The sequence below is a fragment of the Amblyomma maculatum genome, chromosome 10, assembly GCF_055883805.1.
Source record: "Amblyomma maculatum isolate TAMU_Amacu chromosome 10, ASM5588380v1, whole genome shotgun sequence".
Lineage (NCBI taxonomy): Eukaryota > Metazoa > Arthropoda > Arachnida > Ixodida > Ixodidae > Amblyomma > Amblyomma maculatum.
This window is the reverse complement of record NC_139353.1, coordinates 95,821,284-95,838,041: the sequence shown is the minus strand read 5'-3', so window position 1 is coordinate 95,838,041 and position 16,758 is coordinate 95,821,284. Positions and strand designations below refer to the sequence as shown.

Here is a 16,758-nt window from a genome sequence, read left to right as displayed (position 1 = left end):
ATAAGTCTCCCCAGACAGGCAGAACATGCCGTCAGGGCTGCCACATAGCCACGGTTGATCTGGGTGAAGGATGAGACTCATCTGAAATAGAATAGTTTACAATCACCTTAAATCAGACACTACAACCGACCGTAGTTTGTCCCTGGCTTCCCTAATAAGTTGCTAGTTTCTTGATTAACCCTTCGACAGTTTACTGCATGATACCCGGATAAAAGTAACAAAAACCAGGCTCCACAAACCCTATTCTGTGCCCAACTGTCGCGGCAATTACGACAATGGGCCGAAGGTTCGAGTGTTCTCGTTCCCAAAGGACGACCGAAGAGCAAAGTGGGAGCGTGCTGTTCATCGAGATGACGTCGATATCCGTTCTCTCTGTGATCCGAAGGTATGTGTACGTCTATACTACTTTTGAGTAATAGTCAAAACACCACCTCCAACATGTCCGGTTCTTGCTCTACTATAAAGATATAATAACGAGTGCGCTTTTGACTTGCCAGCCAGCATAAGCCAGCATTGTAACGTCTGTTTATTGCTTTCCAGAAATGTTCGCTTCAACTGCGGCACTTTGCTGTAATGAGACATGATATCTGCATAATGCCGCGTGCATGCCTTGAGAGATGTTTTTTCCTGAAGCGAATATAATGATCTCTTGTGCACTTTTTACTTGCCAGTCAGTAGGACTTGACATTGTCACGGATGTTTATTTCTCTTCTGTAACGTTCGCTTTGACTGCGCTTTATTGTGATGAGACGCGCTATCGCTATAAAATCGCTATAAAAGTCTTGAGTGGTGTCGTTTTTTTCCAGGGGTGCCAGGACGTATTATCAGTTCATGCACACGCTCGAAGCAATTTGTAGATTGTTCTGGAATCTATTTGCTAGTCAGCGCGCTTCGTCGATAAAGAACCAGCGTGGGCTGAAAAAGAAAAAATAACAGACTGTCGAAGGATAAAAAGCGCCATAAAATACAGTGTCTTTTCATGTTTACACGGTCCCCTTCATTATTTCTTAGAAATATGTACGGCTTTACTTCAGCCGCATTTTTATCCATGTAGACACCTCAAATAGCCTCTTTTTTATAGCTTAGTAAGTGAGGTGGATGTGAAGCAAAAAAGGCCTGTAATATACTGTTTATTTTTTGTGAATGGTTTGCAGGTGTGCGAGCTCCATTTCAAGGCCGAGTAATTAAGGACGACTACTACGTACACCGATCCAAGAACTGGCAGGGCAATAGAAGCTCCCATGGGCGTTACTCGGCTTACTCAGGACGCAGTGCCGACCATTTTTCAAAATGCCCCTGCTTATTTGAACGAATGCGCACCAGTGCGCCAGGAGCCAGAGGCAAAGAGGAAACGCCGCGAGGCATCGCATCTAGAAGAAGCTATTCGGCAGTCAATCTTATCGCACAAAGAACAAGAGCGCCAAAATAAGCTTCAGTCATATGAAGACTTTGTATCGCGCCTACGAAGCCTCGATCTCTCCACCTACTGGATGTCAGTAAAAGCAGAGCATGCTGTTCTCTTTGTTCACATAGAGGGTGAAGATCCACCAGACGTCGAACGATCTGTGATTGTTAGCAAGAACATGGAGGTAACTGCCTTCTGGAGGAAAGTGAAAGTGCCTGTAAAGGACCTGCTCATCCCGTGTAAGCTGGACGATCTGCGCTGCCTTCAGACTGCACTAGACAGTATGAGAAGTTTCAAGGCTCCAGGCATTTGCGACAAGGATGAAAAAGTCAAAGTGAGTTTCAGCTTTCTTTTCTCTTTGCTGGACAGCCTCAGGTGTGATGATCTTGCTGCAAGAGAAAACAGAAGCACTCGGCTTTATAAAAGAGCAACTTGACCTATTTGCACAAGAAGGACCATTCAGCACGGTACTCTGCTGAGCTTTTAATATTCTCCAGTATTCTATACACTGTTTCCCCACACGCCTACCGATTCATTCGCAGTGCTGGCAAGTTAGCACTGCCCCATCGATCTACACTCATGCATATCTGTTCGCAATACAACGTTAACCCAGCGAATGAGCAGGACGACGAAGGGTTTTTACGTTATGTGAAGCAGCGATCAAGCCTCCTGAAACCTGAAACCGCATGAAAAGATTGTCACTATAATGATGGACGAGATCCATATTCAGCCGTACTTCGAGTACAAAGGTGGATCGGTGAAATTCTTCCGAAGCAGCCAAAACTGCGCATGTTTTTATGACGCAGTCCTTGCTATCATCACACAAGGATGTCGCACACATTCTGCCAGTATCGAACATTGAAGCAGTCCAATTGCACGCAGTCCTAAGAAGGACAATATTGGAGCTCGAGAATGCAGGGCTTACTGTCATAGCAGTAATAAAAGATAACAATTCCATAAATAGAAAAGTGATGTCCTTGTTTTCTAAAACACGAACAGTTGACATCGTGTACCCTCACCCAGTGGACGATTCAAGACCCCTTTTTTATGTAGTAGACCCAGTCCACCTTCTGAAGTGCATACGAAACAACTGGTTGAACCAGAAAAATCCAGGAACGTGCATCTTCTACCCTGAATTTCCTAGTGGATCTCCGTTAGTTCGGGTTAATGAAGCCTCTTTCAAAGCTCTTCGAGACTTGCACGCTTCGGAGCAACACAGCGTCGCAAAGTTTGGTTATGGATTGAGCTACAAAGCACTGCATCCATCCAACATTGAACGCCAGAATGTGAAGCTAGTTTTAAGTTTTTAGTTCATTTGTGGTGGAGGCTCTAAATATGCGCGGAAACGAGCTTAATTTGAACTACGCCACATGGACAGCGCATTTCATTGATCTAATACTGAAGTGGTGGCATATAGTCAACGTGAAAAGCCTCTCCAAAGGCCGGCGCCTAAGAGATCCGCTCCAGGATCCAGTAAGGAGTTTGACTGACAAGCAGATAGAATTTCTTAATAAATTTGTGGATTGGTTGGACACATGGCGAGACATCCGGATGGATACAGGCGCACTAACCACTGAAACCCACGCAGTGCTGCGGCTGACTTGTTACTCGCTTGTCGAACTGTGCCGGTACTGCCTTGAAGAATTGAATTTCGACTATGTGTTGCTGGGCAAATTTCAGACCGACAGTCTAGAGGAAAGGTTCGGACAGTACCGTCGGCTGTCTAGAACAAATTATCACCTTTCAATACAGCAAGTCTGAGTCAGAGAAAAAACTGAGGCTGCAAGACAGTTTGGTTTTGCCAGATATGCAGGAACTGCAGAAGCCATGTGCTGACACTTGGCGGAGCTCAGTTGACAGAGTACGGTATAAAGGTGTCTGATCGTGATATAAGAAATAAAAGAGTCCATTCTGCCCGTGATGACATACATCGCAGCCTTTTGCACCCACGCCGCGTTAAAGAAGCTGCCCTGTCAGTATTGTGCCATGAATATTACGTCTGAGGACCGGGAAGTTCAACTTGAAAGGAATCTCCTAATCGAAGACCTCTCCAGAGGCGCTCTGAAGTTTCCGCAACCGGCTGTCATTAATGCGGTTTTACACGCCCACATTGTCTTAGAACAGCTTACCAGCAAAGCGAATGCTGCACGTTTTCATGCAACACCTAAACAGCTGCTTGTGGCTGTCACGAGACATCTCTGTGAAACAGAGGATTTTGATGTCTGTAACAATGGTCACCATCCTGACACTGCGCTGACAAACATACTTGTGGCAGCAGCAAACACACTTCTGAAGAACTACGTTTCTACCATCCTGACACTGTGCTGACAAACATACTTGTGGCAGCAGCAAACACACTTCTGAAGAACTACGTTTCTATGAAGACTGATGTTGTGAAGGGTATAAAAACGCCGACTCAACAGAGGAAATTGCAAAAGTTTGCAAAATGAGCAATAAATGTTTCCATATGCATTCTCTGGACACAGTGTGTATGTGTGTGTATGTGGAAAGCATGAGTTAATAAAGACTCATTAAATGTACCTTTTTTATTTCGTTACTTTGTTGGGCCACATGTTCCATGGCGCACAATCTTATATTTAGTGGAATAATAAATTGCCTTCCAGATAAATGAGCACGGATTTTAAAGCCATATGCACTCCTAACATTAGTGACAATCAAAATGCAAAGGCAAAATAAAACTATTATACGTGTGGCACTCAACCGCGACCACTCCTTTCCACAGAAGCGATGATTTGCGCTTCGCGGCCTCCCGCTTCCGCGCGGCTCGGTCAAGACGCGTGACGTCACGGCGGCAGTGAGCAGGCCTGAAACTAGTTCTAGGTGGCACTGGTGGGACTCAGCCCTAAACAATTCGGCCTTCCTTCCGAAACCATGCACCAAATACACGGGTAATCTTCGCTAATAGACTTGTCTGGCTAAAATCAATTGAAAGATCTTGGTCCTCTGGTGGCATTCATTATTTGTGTACATCACTAACAGGCAAGGGCCTTTCCATCTGCATCAGCTTTGGGTGGACATCCCTCCGTCTTCAAGAGCTCATTAGGAGCAAGGCAGTAGAGAAGCCTCCCTCTCTTTTGTCTCCAAGTATGCATATTTCGTAGTTGTAATATTGCTCTCGACAACACGACTGAAGTGAAAATTAGACGAGAAGCATTGTTTTCTGTTGTCAATGCAGCAGCTGTATTGTAAGGGTTGGTGACAACAGAGTTGCTCAACTGAAGACACCACTCTGGAAACAGATGGACCACCAGAATATATGTAATCCAAAAGTTACGGAAAACAATATACCAACGAAAATGTGCCTCGACATTCATGTATTTTGTAGAGCAACAGCTTTAGGAGGAACATACAGGAGCCAATAAGCTGAACCAATTCCCAACTTTAAGGTCACTCAGGCATGCTCCCCAAGAATCTTCTGATGTTTTTGCAGATCGCTCACCACAATCTTAACGAATAATTTGAAATGGAGATGCTCTTTAATGTGCTTGAAATGTTCTCTTTACCCTTTGCTGTACATGTTGAAAATAATAACAGCTCATCTTCGTTATCAACTTTAACACAATACATCCCACTTCTTTGGCTTCACTGCATTTTATTTGTGCACTTAGGTGAATGGGTACGTCAGACTCGGAACAACCGCAAAGAGTACGTGATGACCAGAGGTACCGAACAAAAAAAAAAAAGGCATGCAAATAAAGACTGTACAAATATTTGATTGCATAAAAATTTTTTCCACGCCCCTTTCATTGTAAATAGAGCTCAGTGAGCAAGCACAAGATTGTGACAGAAGTTTGAAGATGCACGCTTCCCAGAGTTTTGCACTTGCTCGTATAACAATTTGTCCAGTTTCTGACACAAAGGGACACTAATCAATGCCATGTCTGTGTGTATGTACTTGTATCTTTGCTGTGCCTATGCAAGGTCCTCTGAATTCAAGGATGACAGATGACTACCTCACAGCTACCACAGGAACCATTTCTGCACAACACCTTGTTCCAGATATTGCTTCCCTTGTTGCTGACAAGCATTGTTAAACCACCAGCCAGCAGAATGCTTAGAACTTGGCCTGCTAATTCAGGTTCTACATGCACATCACTTAGCGCCATATTATTTAGATCTGTATTTTTACCTTATCCTAGGAACAGACCTATCTGAGCAGAGCCCATCTCAGGTAACAAACTTTACCTTGTAATTGAAGTATGTGCTTCCGGAATTGGGAGGGCAGAAAATTGCAACATGTTTGCCGTCGACTGCCCCTAAGCAGTTGGGAAATTGCCATTTCATGCTAAAACCTTCAAAAGCAGTCATCAGTACTTTTGTAAGCTCGCCAGTAGCAATCTTACAAAATGTGCTCAGCTAAATGCCTGAAACCCTGTTCAATACCTTCCCAAAAAGATGTGAAGACATTACAACCAAATGAACACTTCTTGTGGACAGGTAATGCTTAGAAAATTCTGATTTAGTTAAATGAGCAGGGCCTGATTAAGAAAAAGGGGGCCTTGGGCTGAAGTACATGTCCCCCCTCATTCTCTTGGCAGCCCTTCACTTCAATACTACACGTTCAAAGTATCATGCAAGAGTTAAAAAATAAACAACAATCACCAGAATGAAGGCAGTGATGATCCAAACTACACTCAGGGTTCAGATTTAAGCAATTGAGCAGTAGTTTTAGGATGAAGCTGCTTCAGGGGAAAGAGCAGTGATAGGTTTAGCTGCAAAAAGTTCACCCCACCTTCATAAAGGTGTCTTTGAGTCGTCCCTAAATGGCTCGACAGGTTACATGGATGCAGCGCCTTGCAGTTTCAATACCTACTCGGTAGGCAAGTGCCACATTACAAATATCTTGTCCAGAAGCCAGGTAGCTACAAAACAGAACAAGACAGTCTATTCAAGATGAAATCTGCCTTTACACCCATGCTTTCATTTCATTTGAGTATAGTGTCACTAATCCATCTCAGTGCAATTACTGCACGCTAGGCATGCCCTGATGCGAAACCTCAAGGTTGTGGATGCAAGGTTAGGTTTATTATGTTCACATACAGATGTACTCCCTTAAAAAAATACTCCAAGTACTAATATTTGTGTGAAAATGTGTTGTGTCTCACTTCTGATTGGCCTGCCAGATAGGGACGTCATGGTATACGTGTCTGGTGCAGGTGATTCAAACAGCGTTATTTAGCCACCTTGGCCTTCGACCTTTCACTGCGCCATTTTCAGTGCAAAAGCACTACTTCAGACCGTCAAAGCTAGCCTAACATGTTCTGGCTCACACCTGCTGTGCTCGGGTGGAAAAAAAGGCAGAGCAGATTAGAACCCTTGAATTTCTCGCGGGGAAGTGAGTACAGAAAGTCGCAGCTGCAGCCAACCACCCCGTGTGCAGGCTACAATATACTCTCACGCTGTGAATTACACATTACTGTCTCCATCAACTTTTATCTGTGCACACAAGCTTTCAGACATCCTACACCAATTAACATTAAAACTCTACTATGTTTAGAAGGACTGCGTTAATTTTTCCATTGCAGGTGTTTTATATGAAGCTGTCTTATCAGCACAGAGATAATGTGGGAAAATCAGAATATTAACATGCAATAAAATGAAAAGAAGCACCAAAAGAAAGGAACCCTTTCCTAAGCATAGTGGAAGAAAACACAACCAATGAATGGCAAACTGCAAAAGCACATATATGTTGTTGTTGTGTTGGGTTTTTTGGCGCATAAGCAACTAAGGCTATCATGCGCCACGAGCAAGGTGAAAGTTTTGTTTTGCAAGAAATGGGAAAATGAGTGTGTTAAAACTAATTTGTTTAAAAAATCTCCTTTTAAAAACTTGGGTTGTTTTAGATCCAATGGCGCTTAAGCTGCCAACACCATGATGTGCCTAGCACAAGGTTTCAGTTTCTCTTAGTGACGTATGTTTCATTTTTTCCTACAGTTTGTGTAAAACATTTGCTTCCCTTATGAAACTAAAAACACAAGATAAATCAACAAGTCCATCATCATCTAAAATCAGTTTAGGGTGAAAAGGAATGTATTCTTTGTAAAATTTTACAAAAATTTTTTTTCTTATCTTTTCAAGACTTGCGCATGTGAATAAAATGTGGTTAATAGTTAGTTCTTCTCCGCATTTTTCGCATCGTGGTTTCTCTTCTTTCTTCAACAAAAAATTGTGTGTCAGGTGCGTGTGTCCAATGCGGAGACGGCATAGGATCACTTCTATAAAACGCTCCTTATGCCGGCACGACATCCATTCTCCCAAAATGGGCTTCACTAAGTGTAGTTTATTTCCCACTTCACTGTCCCAGGCAGACTGCCATTTTTCTTTTAATTTGAGATGTACAAGTTTCGTACAGTCTTTGTAAGGTATGCTTATACTCTTTATTTGCTTGTCGCGGGCTTCAGCAGCACATGTGTCTGCTCTGTCATTGCCTTTAATGCCCACGTGACTCGGGACCCAGCAGAATTTTACGTTGTATCCTCGAGCTATGGCTGTTGTTATATTGTGTATTATGTTTCCAAGTAAAGGAGCAGCTGCATTTCTGGAATTTAGAGCTGTGAGAACACTTAGAGAGTCTGTAAATATAATGCTGTTTATGACATTCTCTTTTAATATTTTCTCTACGGCAACAGAAATGGCATAGGATTCAGCAGTGAAAATAGACGCACAGTGTGGAAGTCTTATGATTTCCACAGAATCTCCTTGCACAACTGCACTTCCAGTGTACACAGCAGTTTTAGATCCATCGGTATAAAAGTCTGTGAAGTTTTTGTACTTTTCCTGCAAGTTTAAGAATTCCTGAATAATGTGCTCTTGTGGGGTTTTGGTTTTTGGAAACTGTGTGAGAGTGAGGTCACAGATTTCAGGAAGACTGTACCATGGAGGTAGAGGGCTGTTTTTTTGTGCGACATCAGGCAAGGTGTCCAGGACCTGCAGCTCACTGCACATGCTTTCGAATCGCATGATCAGTGGCCTTGTTGCTTTGGGTTTATTTGTGAAAATTAATCGAGAGGGGCAAGTTGTGACAACTGGATAACAGAGGTGTTTTTTCTGTGACCTTATTCTTAGAATGTAAGCACACGTGAGGGCTATTCGTCTGTCTTCCAGTGAAGGCTCATTTGTTTCTACATACAGGCTGCTTATAGGGGATGTTCTGTATGCACCGCATGCAAGGCGCAGACCTAAGTTATGTACAGGGTCCAGTTTTTTTAGATATGAAGGCCTAGCTGAACCGTACACTATACTCCCATAGTCCACGCGGGAGCGTACAACAGAACGGTATACATGTAAAAGACATGCCCTGTCGGAACCCCAATGTTTCCGCGAAAGAACTTTCAGTATGTTAAGAGATTTTGAGGCTTTCTTTTTTAGTGTGTTTATGTGAGGTAGAAATGTGCGTTTTTTATCGAAAGTAATGCCTAGGAATTTGTGCTCTTCTTTTAATGGTAATTCGGTTCTATTTAAGTGCAAGACAGGGTTGTTCTGAATACCCCGTTCGAGTGAAAACATAACTGCCACCGTCTTTTGGGGGGAAAACTGAAACCCATTTTTGTCGGCCCATGCCACTAGTTTATTTATTGTTATTTGTATTTGTCTCTCACACGTTGATATATTGGAAGAGGTGTAGGCTATCTGGAGGTCATCTACGTAGAGTGAACACATAATGGAATTGATTTTTACAACAAAAAGCGTTGTGCTTAGAATGCACCCCTGAGGTACTCCATTCTCCTGAATGAAGCTTCTTGACAAGGTGGTACCGAGGCGCACTTGGAATGAACGATGTGAAAGAAAGTCTTTTAAAACACTGAGCATTCGACCACGGATGCCCAAAGCTGATCACGTAGGATGCCGAATCTCCAAGTTGTATCATATGCCTTTTGTAGATCGAAGAAAACAGCGAGACAATGCTGTCTATGTATAAACGCCTCGCGGACAGTGTTTTCGAGGTGTACTAGGTGGTCCGTAGTTGAGCATCCTTTCTTAAAACCGCACTGATGAATATTAAGAAGTTTACTTGATTCTAAAATAAAGGTTAATCTAGTGTTTAAAATATTTTCAAAAGATTTTGCTAAACAACTAGTTAGGGCTATAGGCCTGTAACTCCCAGGACAGGTCGGCGGCTTGCCGGGTTTTAGGAACGGCACAATTATGGCTCTTTTCCAAGTCTCCGGTATTTTAGCTAGCACCCAGATTTTGTTAAAAAACTTTAGAAGCGCTTCTACAGATGCTTCTGATAGATGGGCGAGCATCTCATAATGAATCTCATCAGGACCAGGTGCAGTTTTTTTACCGCAAGCGAGAACATCTTTCAGTTCTTGCAGCGTAATCAACCTATTGTAAGGTGTATTCGTGCTGCCCCTCGTAGGAAGCCTATATTTTTCAATCCTGTCCTTGTACTTTAAGAATGTTTTTGTATAGTGTGCAGAACTCGAAATTTTGTGGAAATGCACACCTAATATATTAGCTTGTTCTTCGATGCTTGTCTGTGTATTAGGGGCTGTGAGGATTGGAATTGTGAATGGGGAGAAGCTGCCATTTAGCTTATGAATTTGTTCCCACATTTTTTTTGATGTTGTGGAGCTGTTTATAGATGTAACATACTTCTGCCATGATTTTTTTTCGGCATTACGACGAATATATCGAGCTTTGGCTCTTGCTTTTTTAAAAACTGTCAGATTTTCATATGTTGGGTATCTCCGAAAAATACCCCAGGCTTTATTTTGTTCTTTTTTGGCTTCTTTACAGTCCTGTGTCCACCAGACTTTGTGGTTTTGGTGCACGACGCCTGTGGATTGGGGAATAGATAGACGTGCTGCCGCAAGAATGCATGCTGTAAATATTTCATTCATTTTGTCTATATCAATTTTCTCTGAATATATTTCATTTAGACTGGCTTCTTGACTGAACAAAGACCAGTCAGCTAAATGCAGTTTCCACCGCCTGGGTTTTGTCGGGATGACTGATGGTGAGGATGATAAGCTGATCATGACAGGAAGATGGTCGCTTCCGTACGGATTATTTAAAACTTCCCATTTAAAATCGGTAAAAATAGAAGGTGAACTAAAAGACAGATCTAAACAACTCGCTTTGCCTGTGGCTGGGGAGTAGTATGTTGGATTGCCAGAGTTTAGGAGACACACGTTGCTGCATAAAATAAAATCTTCTATAAGCTGACCACGAGTATCTGTTTGCTCGCTGCCCCAAAGACACGAATGAGCATTAAAATCACCAACTAAAAGGTATGGCTCGGGAAGCTGTTGTAAAAGGTCTTCTAAATCATCTAGTGTTATCTTGATGTGTGGTTGGAGGTATACTGAACATACTGTGATGGTTTTATGTGTTAATATTGTGGCTGCTACCGCTTCAAGTCTGGTATTAAGAGTCAGCTCCTGAGCAGCGATTCCAGTTTTCACGACGATGGCTACACCACCCGAGAGTCTGCTGGACAGCTCCCGGTCCCGGCGGATGATTTTGTAATTTTTAAGGAAATTTTTGTTCTGAGGACCTAAGTTGGTTTCCTGGAGACACAAAGCCAATGGGGAGAATGTAGCCAGGATGTCCTTTATGTCGCTGTAATTATTTAGTAGTCCTCTACAATTCCAATGTATTATACACGCCATCTTATTTTATGAAAAATGTGAAAAACTAGATTAGGTTTTTTTTTGGCCCAACGACTCGGGGCCTGTCTTTTTTTTGACGGTCTAAGCTGTGCCGTCGTCCGTCTGACGTCGAAGGCACAGCCCTACCGGGGCTCGTGTCCATTGCCTCCTCTTCAGAGGCAGCGGAGGAGCGCGCCCCAGATAAGTTTTCTTTCGCGTTAGGCCTCGCCTCATGAGGAGAGGCCTTCAGGCTTGTCAACCCGGAGGGCTGCATAGCCTTCTTTTGAGATGGAGGTGGGGGAGCAGCATGAGCCACTTCCACCTGGGGCGCGGGTAGCCCTGCCCGAGGCTCACTCTGTGTGGCCTGGGCAGGTGCTAAATGTTGGTGTGGCACCCCGCGCTGTTGTGCCATACCAGAATAACTTGGTTTTGCAGTGAACTGAAAAGCAGGAGTAGTGGCCAGTTTTTGTTGCGCTTCTTTATATGACAAGTTTTCTTTTGTTTTGATAGTGATTACTTCTTTTTCAGTTTTCCACGTGGGGCAAGACCTTGAATAAGCAGGGTGTTCTCCTTCACAGTTAGCACACTGCAATGTGGTTTCGGTGCATTCATCGGTTGAGTGTTCTTTTGAAGCGCATTTCGCACAAGTTCGGCGACCGCGACAACTCTGTGAGCCGTGTCCGAATTTCTGGCAGTTAAAGCATCGTCTAGGGTTCGGTATATAATGTCTTACACTTATCTTCAGGTAGCCTACTTCAATGGTGTCAGGGAGAGCACTGGAAGCAAATGTAAGGACAATGTGCTTTGTCGGGATTTCTTTGTTTTCTTTTCTTATCTTAATCCTCTGGACATTTACAACGTTCTGATCAGCAAGTCCTTCTAACAGTTCATTTTCTGTCAAGTGTATGAAATCATTTTCTGAAATCACACCTCGGACAGTGTTCAGTGATCGATGAGCAGTGATCGAGACAGGTATGTCCCCGATAGACTCAATGTTGGACAGTTTCAAGTATTGCATGTAGTCTTTCAATTCAAGCAGTAGGTCTCCACTTGCCAGTTTTTTCACCTTGTAACCTGCACCTAGTGCACTTGTCAGTGATTTCTCAACTATGAATGGGGAGATAATTCTCGCTGATTTTTGCTCTTCTTCACTATGTATCACATAGTACTTTGGGAAAACTTCTTTGTTTTTTTGGAAAAATTCATGGGTTACATCGGGGCGATCAGTTCCAGAAAGAGAAGCAGCCATAAAATGTGATATTTTTCGGCCAAAGTGGCAGCCACCCACCATGGAGCCCAACAAGGGGACGGGAAAGGAGCTTGTACAAAGAGTCCTGGCCACGTCAGCTGTACACTCTGACTATAACCAAATACGGCGTAACGCAGGGTGGTTAGCCACACAAGGTTAACCCTCGCCGCCAGGAAAAAGGAAAAAGCGAGAAGGGAGGAGAAGACAGGAAAGTTCTGAGAAAGAGGATAGGAAAGTGAAAGATGGAGGGGAGGATAGGAAAAGGCGACTGCCGATTTCCTCCGGGTGGGTCAGCCCGAAGGTGCCGTCTATGGGAAGCGTGGGCCAAAGTGGTGTGTTGCCTCCACCGAGGGGCCTTAAGGGTCCGAACACTCGGCATTGGCTCAACCACCAGGATCCCCTTTTCCCCAGACACGACGATGCCACGCACGGCTAAGCGTGGGTGCTCGGGGTCCGTGGTGTCGCACAAAACACACAAACACCTGCTTTAACAGGTGCCCCCTGCGGGGCAAAAGCACATATAATCTGTGTATGAACTCACAATACCACTAGAGAAATTGTAGACTGCAAAGACACATCAATGTTTCAGATATATTAATGATCACAATAAATGCATCTACACAAGAGGAATCATTAATTACTCTTCCACAGGTAACCAATAAACTTAGGTGTGATGTAATAAGGCTCTAACACTAACTTCAAGTTTTTTTCTGATGAAAGAGCATGTTGCAAATACATCCACTACAGTGCTCAAATGCAAGTTGCAGAAACCTAACTATATATGTACTTTGTTGATGACCTCCAAAATAGCACAATGTCACTAAATGTCAAAATCTTGGTTCTTAAAAAGCAGAGCTACATCTCTACAAACCTAAGTGTAATTGCCAGTCGCTCCCCTGGCTCCAGGGGCTCTCTGGCAATGTGTTGCCGTGTCAGGTCAGATTCCACAAAGCTGAGTTCATCGAAGAGTGGCGGCGTCATGTGGAGGAATTTAAAGAACAGTTCATGGTCTCCTTCCCGCATGCGAGGCATCTGTTGAAAAAAATATACTGTTCAGCCTGCAAGCTAACAAAAGGAGACTAGCAGAATGCTCTTCTACCAGTACTCCAAGTCAGTGTACGTCTTTGCTGTCAGCAGACAAAAAGTATCTGTTCACTATCTGATCATTGTATTGTATTGTGTTGTGTTTTATGGCGCATAAGCAACTCAGGCTACCATACGCCAAGCACAAGGTATATTATGTTTTGTTTTTTTTTTTTGAGAAGGAATGAAGTGTTACGATATCATAGCTTGTTCAGGAAAGATGTTTCTTCTAAGAAACTAAAAACACATGAAATGTCTACAATTGCATTCTCTCCTAGGAGAAGTGATGGATGGAATGGTATCTGTTCGGTGTGAAATTGAGTGAAATGCTTTTTCCGTAGCTTTTCGAGTTTTTTACATGAAATTAAAATGTGGTTTATCGTCAGTCCATGTCCACAGTCTTCACATATGGGTTCATCTTCTTTTTTGAGAATGAAACTATGAGTAAGATGTGTGTGTCCTATTCGAAGGCGACATAATATTACCTCCATGAAGCGTTTCTGGTGACTGCATGACTTCCATTCTTCGACAACTGGTTTCACGACGTGTAGTTTGTTGTTTATTTCATTTCTTCATGAGGCTTGCCATTTTTCCCTGAGCATTTTTTGTATGAATTTCAAAACATCTTTGCGTGGTACATTTACTTTTTATATTTTTGCTTTTCGGGCAGCTGCTGCACATTCGTCAGCTGTCTCGTTACCTACGATTCCGACATGGCTAGGTACCCAGCAGAATTTAATTTTGTAACCTCGTGCTTCGGCTGATGTTATACAATGTATTATTTTTCCCATTAAAGGTTCTGTTGCATTTTTAGAGTGTAATGCTGTGATTAAGCTGAGGGAGTCAGTGTAGATTATACTCTTTTCAATATTGCATTTTATTTTTTCCACAGCTATGGATATGGCATAACTTTCTGTAGTGAACACTGATGCACAATTGGGCAACCTAACTGTTTTCTGGCGATTTTTTTCTACGACACCACTACCAACATATGAGGTCGTTTTAGAACCATCGGTATAAAATGTATTGTGGTCTTTGTATTTTTCCTCTAATGTCTGGAATTCATGTAATATGTGTTCGTGTGGAGTTTGTTGTTTGTCAAACTTTTAAAGTAAGGTCGCATACACAGGGAAATTTATACCAAGGGGGTAATGGATCAGGGCATTGTGCAATGTCGGGGAGTGTATCGAGTATTTTTATTTCTTCGCACATCTGTTCAAAGCGGAGGAGGAGGGGTCTGACTGCTTGCGGTTTCTTGTTAAACAGGGTTCTGGACAGGCACTTTGTTACTATGGGGTAGCAGAGGTGTGTTAGTAGCGAACGGATCTTAAGAATGTATGAACAAGTTAGCATGGTTCTTCTGTCCTCAAGAGATGGTTCGTTGGTTTCTACATACAGACTTTGCACAGGCAACGTCCTGTATGCCCCGGTCGAAAGACGCAGACCTAGGTTGTGGACTGAGTCTAGTCGTTTTAGGTATGAGGGTCTTGCGGAACCGTAGACTATGCAACCGTAGTCCAAGCTCGAGCGTACAGCTGAACGATAAATCTGCAGAAGGCATGCCTAGAAAATTATGTTCGTGTTTTACTGGGAGAGCAATGTCATTGAGGTAAACTGTAGGGTCCACTTGCAAACCTCGTCTAAGTGAGAATAAAACGGCTATTGATTTCTGTGCAGAGAACCTGAAACCATTTCTATCTGCCCATGTCGCTAGTTTATTCACTGTTAATTGAATTTGTCTCTCACATGTTGATACATTAGAGGATGTACATGCTTTTTGTAGGTCATCGACATAGACTGAATGCATGATGGTCGTTGGTGATGATGATGATGGATTTTAATGGCGCAAGGGCGACTCAGACCAAAGAGCGCCAAACTCAAGGTTAACGGTGTACTCAAGTTTATATAATGGAATAGTTGTGATTTTTCATGAAGGGATAAAAAACAGTGGTGTATAGGGCCTAAAAATGTATTCGCTCTGTAATATCGCTAAAAACAATGGTGTATAGGGCCTAAAATTCATTTGCGATATATAATGGATGCGCAATGTATAAGTAGATGTATTAAAAGATCTCATCCGTCCTCTCAAGGAGGAGCGGGCTGAGACCCACGTCGATAAGAAATTTCATGTAAAAAGCCTACTTGTGATAAAAATTTAAGCACCTGTTTTAAAGGAAACATTGGGTTGTCGCCAATAAAAATGGATGGGTGTGCAGGTATTTGATGAGTGAACGAGGGAAAATGACGTCTTCTTTCTGGTTCCAGTTGTGCACATATGATTAAAACATGAATGGCAGTGAGTCGATCACCACATCTCGAGCAGTGTGGTGCAGGAGAGTTGGTTAAAAGATATGTATGGGTTATGTATGTGTGGCCAATTCTCAGCCTGCACAGGGCTACTTCTTTAAATCTGTCTTGTTTTTCTGTGGTGTACCTGCCTATTTTTGCCTTTATTGTGTGTAGTTTATTTTCTGATGCTGCGTCCCATTCCTCTTGCCATTGTTGTCGTATCATGTTTTTTGTGTGTGGTTTGAGGTCATGATAAGTTATCAATGTCTGTGTCATTTCGAAGGGCAGCTGAAGCAGCTAGCCTATCAGCTGCCTCGTTACCAGGATACAGCGGTGGCCTGGCACCCAACACAGTGTAATTTTAATTTCTTGTCCATGGGCAAACATAAGGGTGTTATAAAGAGAGTTCAGGACTGGGTTCTTATTTTGCCATTTCCAAAAGGATAGGGACGTTAAAACACTGAGGGAGCCTGTGTAGATGATCGACGTCTGTATTTTATTTTCTATAATGTGTCTCACAGCTAAAAGGATACCATTGCATTCAGCGGTAAATATACTAGTATTTCTGTTCAGGGTTTTTGACTGTGAAAACTGTGGTCCATGTGCTGCACAGGAGACTTGAGCAGACTTCGAAGCATCAGTGTACTTCTCCTGAAGTGACATGAAGTGCTGCTGTATGGCAATAGGGGATGCATGTTTGCCCACTTCAAGAAATGACAGGAGGTCGCAATTAACACCGTGCATTTCCCAAGGAGCAATTAGGTCTTTTATGGAATTTGTATGAAGACTGGTAACCGAAACATTCAGATATTCAATGTGCGTGGCAACTCTGGTTGGATATGGTGGTGTTAGAGATGGTTTTTTTGAGAAAAGTGCTGTGCCAGTTTTGTCAAGCAGGAGCCGACGACATGGATGGTCCAGTTGGCATAGTACCTTCATAGCATAAGTTAGAGAAGTAAATTGTCTCCTTCGTTGCAGTGACCATCGGTTCGCCTCGACATATAGAGGCTAGCAATTGGGCTAGTTCGGAAAGCACCCGTAGCGAGGCGAAGGCCGAGGTGGTGCACGGGATCGAGCAATTTTAGCGCAGAGGATGATGCTGACCCATAAACCAT

General features: G+C 43.0%; 1 protein-coding gene and 1 pseudogene across 2 annotated transcripts in view; one reads left to right on the top strand and one right to left on the bottom strand.

Annotated features, from left to right (window-relative positions):
* LOC146177045 (uncharacterized) overlaps window positions 1-16,758 on the bottom strand; it is a 107,614-nt gene continuing 90,856 nt past the window's right edge. For both annotated transcript variants that reach the window (XM_084583070.1, XM_084583071.1), the window contains 3 exons: window positions 13,143-13,303; window positions 6,159-6,288; window positions 1-81 (listed from right to left, as the gene is read on the bottom strand). In XM_084583070.1, coding sequence (XP_084439196.1) covers window positions 6,186-6,288; window positions 13,143-13,303 — 264 coding nt within the window. In that variant the 3' untranslated portion in view covers window positions 1-81; window positions 6,159-6,185. The remainder of the gene's footprint in view (window positions 82-6,158; window positions 6,289-13,142; window positions 13,304-16,758) is intronic.
* On the top strand, window positions 182-3,053 carry LOC146177047 (uncharacterized; annotated as a pseudogene).